At 41.6% G+C, this 8,667-nt stretch overlaps 1 protein-coding gene across 1 annotated transcript; it reads left to right on the top strand.

Annotated features, from left to right (window-relative positions):
• Window positions 1-3,362: 3,362 nt before the first annotated feature.
• On the top strand, window positions 3,363-8,321 carry LOC145860082 (uncharacterized). Its single transcript, XM_082960452.1, has 4 exons — window positions 3,363-3,485; window positions 7,449-7,530; window positions 7,669-7,793; window positions 8,057-8,321. Exons 2-4 carry the CDS (start codon window positions 7,458-7,460, stop codon window positions 8,174-8,176), a joined length of 318 nt encoding a protein of 105 aa, XP_082816578.1. The 5' UTR covers window positions 3,363-3,485; window positions 7,449-7,457; the 3' UTR covers window positions 8,177-8,321.
• The last annotated feature ends 346 nt before the right edge of the window (window positions 8,322-8,667 follow it).

The following is an 8,667-nucleotide window of genomic DNA, read 5'->3' as shown; positions in this document are numbered from 1 at the left end:
GAGGTCTAGGTACAGTCATCACCATAGTTACTGAAGGGCTAGCTGCTGAAGCTGTTATTATTATTGAAGCTCCACTAAGCCTATTGGAGGTCTAGGTACAGTCATCACCATAGTTACTGAAGGGCTAGCTGCTGAAGCTGTTATTATTATTGAAGCTCCACTAAGCCTATTGGAGGTCTAGGTACAGTCATCACCATAGTTACTGAAGGGCTAGCTGCTGAAGCTGTTATTATTATTGAAGCTCCACTAAGCCTATTGGAGGTCTAGGTACAGTCATCACCATAGTTACTGAAGGGCTAGCTGCTGAAGCTGTTATTATTATTGAAGCTCCACTAAGCCTATTGGAGGTCTAGGTACAGTCATCACCATAGTTACTGAAGGGCTAGCTGCTGAAGCTGTTATTATTATTGAAGCTCCACTAAGCCTATTGGAGGTCTAGGTACAGTCATCACCATAGTTACTGAAGGGCTAGCTGCTGAAGCTGTTATTATTATTGAAGCTCCACTAAGCCTATTGGAGGTCTAGGTACAGTCATCACCATAGTTACTGAAGGGCTAGCTGCTGAAGCTGTTATTATTATTGAAGCTCCACTAAGCCTATTGGAGGTCTAGGTACAGTCATCACCATAGTTACTGAAGGGCTAGCTGCTGAAGCTGTTATTATTATTGAAGCTCCACTAAGCCTATTGGAGGTCTAGGTACAGTCATCACCATAGTTACTGAAGGGCTAGCTGCTGAAGCTGTTATTATTATTGAAGCTCCACTAAGCCTATTGGAGGTCTAGGTACAGTCATCACCATAGTTACTGAAGGACTAGCTGCTGAAGCTGTTATTATTATTGAAGCTCCACTAAGCCTATTGGAGGTCTAGGTACAGTCATCACCATAGTTACTGAAGGGCTAGCTGCTGAAGCTGTTATTATTATTGAAGCTCCACTAAGCCTATTGGAGGTCTAGGTACAGTCATCACCATAGTTACTGAAGGGCTAGCTGCTGAAGCTGTTATTATTATTGAAGCTCCACTAAGCCTATTGGAGGTCTAGGTACAGTCATCACCATAGTTACTGAAGGGCTAGCTGCTGAAGCTGTTATTATTATTGAAGCTCCACTAAGCCTATTGGAGGTCTAGGTACAGTCATCACCATAGTTACTGAAGGGCTAGCTGCTGAAGCTGTTATTATTATTGAAGCTCCACTAAGCCTATTGGAGGTCTAGGTACAGTCATCACCATAGTTACTGAAGGGCTAGCTGCTGAAGCTGTTATTATTATTGAAGCTCCACTAAGCCTATTGGAGGTCTAGGTACAGTCATCACCATAGTTACTGAAGGGCTAGCTGCTGAAGCTGTTATTATTATTGAAGCTCCACTAAGCCTATTGGAGGTCTAGGTACAGTCATCACCATAGTTACTGAAGGGCTAGCTGCTGAAGCTGTTATTATTATTGAAGCTCCACTAAGCCTATTGGAGGTCTAGGTACAGTCATCACCATAGTTACTGAAGGGCTAGCTGCTGAAGCTGTTATTATTATTGAAGCTCCACTAAGCCTATTGGAGGTCTAGGTACAGTCATCACCATAGTTACTGAAGGGCTAGCTGCTGAAGCTGTTATTATTATTGAAGCTCCACTAAGCCTATTGGAGGTCTAGGTACAGTCATCACCATAGTTACTGAAGGGCTAGCTGCTGAAGCTGTTATTATTATTGAAGCTCCACTAAGCCTATTGGAGGTCTAGGTACAGTCATCACCATAGTTACTGAAGGGCTAGCTGCTGAAGCTGTTATTATTATTGAAGCTCCACTAAGCCTATTGGAGGTCTAGGTACAGTCATCACCATAGTTACTGAAGGGCTAGCTGCTGAAGCTGTTATTATTATTGAAGCTCCACTAAGCCTATTGGAGGTCTAGGTACAGTCATCACCATAGTTACTGAAGGGCTAGCTGCTGAAGCTGTTATTATTATTGAAGCTCCACTAAGCCTATTGGAGGTCTAGGTACAGTCATCACCATAGTTACTGAAGGGCTAGCTGCTGAAGCTGTTATTATTATTGAAGCTCCACTAAGCCTATTGGAGGTCTAGGTACAGTCATCACCATAGTTACTGAAGGGCTAGCTGCTGAAGCTGTTATTATTATTGAAGCTCCACTAAGCCTATTGGAGGTCTAGGTACAGTCATCACCATAGTTACTGAAGGGCTAGCTGCTGAAGCTGTTATTATTATTGAAGCTCCACTAAGCCTATTGGAGGTCTAGGTACAGTCATCACCATAGTTACTGAAGGGCTAGCTGCTGAAGCTGTTATTATTATTGAAGCTCCACTAAGCCTATTGGAGGTCTAGGTACAGTCATCACCATAGTTACTGAAGGGCTAGCTGCTGAAGCTGTTATTATTATTGAAGCTCCACTAAGCCTATTGGAGGTCTAGGTACAGTCATCACCATAGTTACTGAAGGGCTAGCTGCTGAAGCTGTTATTATTATTGAAGCTCCACTAAGCCTATTGGAGGTCTAGGTACAGTCATCACCATAGTTACTGAAGGGCTAGCTGCTGAAGCTGTTATTATTATTGAAGCTCCACTAAGCCTATTGGAGGTCTAGGTACAGTCATCACCATAGTTACTGAAGGGCTAGCTGCTGAAGCTGTTATTATTATTGAAGCTCCACTAAGCCTATTGAAGGTCTAGGTACAGTCATCACCATAGTTACTGAAGGGCTAGCTGCTGAAGCTGTTATTATTATTGAAGCTCCACTAAGCCTATTGGAGGTCTAGGTACAGTCATCACCATAGTTACTGAAGGGCTAGCTGCTGAAGCTGTTATTATTATTGAAGCTCCACTAAGCCTATTGGAGGTCTAGGTACAGTCATCACCATAGTTACTGAAGGGCTAGCTGCTGAAGCTGTTATTATTATTGAAGCTCCACTAAGCCTATTGAAGGTCTAGGTACAGTCATCACCATAGTTACTGAAGGGCTAGCTGCTGAAGCTGTTATTATTATTGAAGCTCCACTAAGCCTATTGGAGGTCTAGGTACAGTCATCACCATAGTTACTGAAGGACTAGCTGCTGAAGCTGTTATTATTATTAAAGCTCCACTAAGCCTATTGGAGGTCTATGTACAGTCATCACCATAGTTACTGAAGGGCTAGGTGCTGAAGCTGTTATTTTTATTGAAGCTCCACTAAGCCTATTGGAGGTCTAGGTACAGTCATCACCATAGTTACTGAAGGACTAGCTGCTGAAGCTGTTATTATTATTGAAGCTCCACTATCACCATAGTCTGTTCACCTAGATCCACAAGGTGGAGTTAACTTGAAGGGGAGGGAGAAGGGAGTGAGGGTTTAAAACAAAGCCCTGCCTCTGTGGCTGTTGTCAAAGCAACAGAGAAGGAGCAGGAAGTATCCAGGTAGTTAAATAGAACACACACACTCCCTCTGGTAACCTCCGGTCCTCACACCCTGAACAGCCACTCCGCCACCTGACCAGCCTCATACAGGTAAGAGACACCTGCTGCTAGCTACACCTGATCTCCTCCTTCTCTGAGAAAATACATGAACCTGGGTATGTGTGTTCTCTCTTTCCCTGTCCTCTCTTTCTCACACATCTCTCTCTGTTTTCATGTGTTATCTCTTTCCCTGTCCTCTCTATCTCACACATCTCTTTCTGTTTTCATGTGTTCTCTCTTTCCCTGTCCTCTCTTTCTCACACATCTGTCTCTGTTCTCATGTGTTCTCTCTTTCCCTGTCCTCTATCTCACACATCTGTCTCTGTTTTCATGTGTTCTTTCCCTGTGACCAAACAATGCCAATAGTATGTCTGTCATATAAGAATGTTCCAGATGGGCCCCTGGCATGGGCTATATTATAAAGTTGTCATATTTTGATTGACTAATGGGACAATATATGTGGGGAATGTCTCTCAGCACTTGCCTTTGCCCAGTTTAAATGCCAGGTAAACAGGAGTGGTATTATTTGTGCATGTCAACGTGTGTATATGCTGCCAGGCGCCAAACTGACAGAACTGGATTGGCAGTGTATCCGCCCAGGCAGCCATTGTTCTGACAATCATTGTTCCACAGTCTCATAATGAGCCACCAGAATAGCTCAAGACACACCTGACTGTTGCATGTAACAATATAATGGTGTCACTGAGTAACATCATAATAATCACTGAGTAACACCATAATAATCACTGAGTATCATCATAATAATCACTGAGTAACACCATAATAATCACTGAATAACACCATAATAATCACTGAGTAACATCATAATAATCACCCATAATAACACCATAATAACACCATAATAATCACTGAGTAACACCATAATAATCACTGAGTAACATCATAATAATCACTGAGTAACATCATAATAATCACTGAGTAACACCATAATAATCACTGAGTAACACCATAATAATCACTGAGTAACACCATAATAATCACTGAGTAACATCATAATAATCACTGAGTAACACCTTAATAATCAATGAGTAACACCATAATAATCACTGAGTAACAATATAATAATCACTGAGTACCAATATAATAATCACTGCGTAACACCATAATAATCACTGAGTAACATCATAATAATCACTGAGTAACATCATAATAATCACTGAGTAACACCATAATAATCACTGAGTAACACCATAATAATCACTGAGTAACATCATAATAATCACTGAGTAACACCTTAATAATCACTGAGTAACACCATAATAATCACTGAGTAACAATATAATAATCACTGAGTACCAATATAATAATCACTGCGTAACACCATAATAATCACTGAGTAACATCATAATAATCACTGAGTAACATCATAATAATCACTGAGTAACACCATAATAATCACTGAGTAACACCATAATAATCACTGAGTAACATCATAATAATCACTGAGTAACAATATAATAATCACTGAGTAACACCATAATAATCACTGAGTAACATCATAATAATCACTGAGTAACACCATAATAATCACTGAGTAACACCATAATAATCACTGAGTAACACCATAATAATCACTGAGTAACACCATAATAATCACTGAGTAACACCATAATAATCACTGAGTAACACCATAATAATCACTGAGTAACACCATAATAACACCATAATAACACTATAATAATCAGAGTAACACCATAATAATCACTGAGTAACACCATAATAACACCATAATAACACCATAATAATCACTGAGTAACACCATAATAATCACTGAGTAACACCATAATAATCACTGAGTAACACCATAATAACACCATAATAATCACTGAGTAACACCATAATAATCACTGAGTAACACCATAATAACACCATAATAACACCATAATAATCACTGAGTAACACCATAATAATCACTGAGTAACACCATAATAACACCATAATAACACCATAATAATCACTGAGTAACACCATAATAATCACTGAGTAACACCATAATAATCACTGAGTAACATCATAATAATCACTGAGTAACACCATAATAACACCATAATAACACCATAATAACACCATCACTGAGTAACACCATAATAATCACTGAGTAACATCATAATAATCACTGAGTAACACCATAATAACACCATAATAATCACTGAGTAACACCATAATAATCACTGAGTAACACCATAATAACACCATAATAACACCATAATAATCACTGAGTAACACCATAATAATCACTGAGTAACACCATAATAACACCATAATAACACCATAATAATCACTGAGTAACACCATAATAATCACTGAGTAACACCATAATAATCACTGAGTAACACCATAATAACACCATAATAACACCATAATAATCACTGAGTAACACCATAATAATCACTGAGTAACACCATAATAATCACTGAGTAACACCATAATAACACCATAATAACACCATAATAATCACTGAGTAACACCATAATAATCATTGAGTAACACCATAATAATCACTGAGTAACACCATAATAATCACTGAGTAACACCATAATAACACCATAATAACACCATAATAATCCCTCAGTCAGACAGAGTGATTATTATTTAAAAAAAATTAAACATGACAAAAAGTATCTCATTCACAGAGAAAGGTTTATTTAGGCATTCAGTTTGCATGGTTAGTGAATAGTTAAAGTGTAAATTGCCTTTCTTGATGGCCCCTGAGATGAGATAATTAAAGTTGAATTTAATTATAATTTAAATGGAGGAGAAGGAGGAAGAGAAACAGGTGGTTTGTGATAGGAATTTATCAGCACAGCGGCAGCCAGGTAAATACCAGCCAGGTGAACACCAGCCAGTTCCAGGTGAACACCAGCCAGGTGAATACCAGCCAGGTGAACACCAGCCAGGTGAATACCAGCCAGGTAAACACCAGCCAGGTGAATACCAGCCAGGTGAATACCAGCCAGGTGAACACCAATCAGGTGAACACCAGCCAGGTGAATACCTCAGGTGAATACCAGCCAGGTGAACACCAGCCAGGTGAATACCAGCCAGGTGAACACCAGCCAGGTGAACACCAGTCAGGTGAATACCAGCCAGGTGAATACCAGCCAGGTGAACACCAGCCAGGTGAACACCAGCCAGGTGAACACCAGCCAGGTGAATACCAGCCAGGTGAACACCAGCCAGGTGAATACCAGCCAGGTGAAAACCAGTCAGGTGAATACTAGCCAGGTGAATACCAGCCAGGTGAACACCAGCCAGGTGAATACCAGCCAGGTGAAAACCAGTCAGGTGAATACTAGCCAGGTGAATACCAGCCAGGTGAACACCAGCCAGGTGAACACCAGTCAGGTGAATACTAGCCAGGTGAATACCAGCCAGGTGAACACCAGCCAGGTGAACACCAGCCAGGTGAATACTAGCCAGGTGAAAACCAGCCAGGTGAATACTAGCCAGGTGAATACCAGCCAGGTGAATACCAGCCAGGTGAATACTAGCCAGGTGAACACCAGCCAGGTGAACACCAGTCAGGTGAATACTAGCCAGGTGAATACCAGCCAGGTGAACACCAGCCAGGTGAACACCAGTCAGGTGAATACTAGCCAGGTGAATACCAGCCAGGTGAACACCAGCCAGGTGAACACCAGCCAGGTGTATACTAGCCAGGTGAAAACCAGCCAGGTGAAAGCAACACTTTGCTTTGAAGTGACCGAACAGGTTTTAATCTGTAAAACAGACGAGGAGGAAAAAGAGGAACAGCGAAACAAGCGAAAGTATTTCTCTCTGTCAAAGAGCTATATATCTTCTGTGATGTTTTACAAATATTTTAGGTATGTTGGTACCTGTGTGTCTATTGGGTGAGTGAGTAATATTGGGTGGTGTGATCTCAGTCTATCTTGGGCTTTCATGTTCATCACACATTTCTGACAATGAAGTTTCAGAGTCAACTCCATGCCCAACTTCAGGCCCATTTTGAATGTCTTTTATTGTCTTCTGCAGGTTACTACAATGACATTTCTCCACCACTTGGGGGCAGTGCTGGCTCTTTCTTGTCTTGTCTCCATGGCCCAAACTGAGAAAAGTAAGTGGTCAAAATAGTATCCTTAGTCAACACAATTTCTCTCCTCATGTATTTGTCTTTGCTGGATGGGAGGATGGACATTCCTAAGAGCAATAAGTGTCTCACCCCCTTCCCTCTTCTATCTCCCTCTCCCTCCAGCCACTCCGCAGGGCTCCAGCAGGCCCATGACTAGAGCTCTGTTCCTCAGCTACAGCTCAGATGGAGAATCCCTCACCACCGAGCAGCTCCGCAGCCTCCTCTCCAATGAGTTCAGCCAGGTCCAGGTGTGTAAGTGTGTGTGTGTGTGCTTGTGCTTGTGTGTGTGTACTGGGCTGAAAGGGCAGAATCCTAAACTGAGACTGAGTCTCTCTCTCTCTCTCTCTCTCTCTGTGTGTCTCTCTCTCTCTCTCTCTCTCTCTCTCTCTCTCTCTGTGTGTGTCTCTCTCTCTCTCTCTCTCTGTCTCTCTCTCTCTCTCTCTCTCTCTCTCTCTCTCTCTCTGTCTCTCTCTCTCTCTCTCTTTCTGTGTCTCTCTCTCTCTCTCTCTAGGTGCTGAATGATCAGCTGCTGGAGGAGTTCATTGTGGCTTATGACGGAAATGGAGATCACAAGCTCGATATGATGGAGTTTGCAGATCTGGTCAAATTCATCACCAAAGACGGCCACTAGACAACACTGGAAATATATAATAAACCTGGGCTTTTGATGGGCCTAACAATATCTGACACATAGAAAATGTAAAATAGATCACAAAACCTGAAACATACACACATTCCTGATGAATAAATCTGTCTACTGCTTGTAATCATTTAAACTCACAACCCACTTTACTTCAAGTGAATAATTTATTCTATGACAACAAAGTATGAGATATGCCTCTTGTATCCATGTAGGATTACTTACAGATGAGTAGTGGCTTACTTGAAGTGCCTACAGTGCAGAATACTAGGAGGCTGGCGAGGGGAGGACGGCTCATAACAAGGAAACCACGTGTTTGATGTATTTGATACCACACCACTGACTCCGTTCCAGCCGTTACTATGAGCCCGTCCTCCCCAATTAAGGTGCCACCAGCCACCTGTGCGACAGCATCAGTATGCTGTTCCAAGCAAAACACCACAGTTCCCTCAACAGCTGTGTCTCCTGTTGTCAGCACATCT

This window comes from Salmo salar, chromosome 02 (genome assembly GCF_965601325.2).
Source record: "Salmo salar chromosome 02, fSalSal1, whole genome shotgun sequence".
NCBI classification, from domain to species: domain Eukaryota; kingdom Metazoa; phylum Chordata; class Actinopteri; order Salmoniformes; family Salmonidae; genus Salmo; species Salmo salar.
This window is presented reverse-complemented; position numbering and strand designations above follow the sequence as displayed.

Coding starts and splice junctions, on each gene's coding strand:
- LOC145860082 (XM_082960452.1), top strand. CDS start 7,458: ATGACATTTCTCCACCACTTGGGGGCAGTGCTGGCTCTTTCTTGTCTT. Junction 7,531..7,668: donor CATGGCCCAAACTGAGAAAA/GTAAGTGGTCAA, acceptor CTCTCCCTCCAG/CCACTCCGCAGGGCTCCAGC. Junction 7,794..8,056: donor ATGAGTTCAGCCAGGTCCAG/GTGTGTAAGTGT, acceptor CTCTCTCTCTAG/GTGCTGAATGATCAGCTGCT.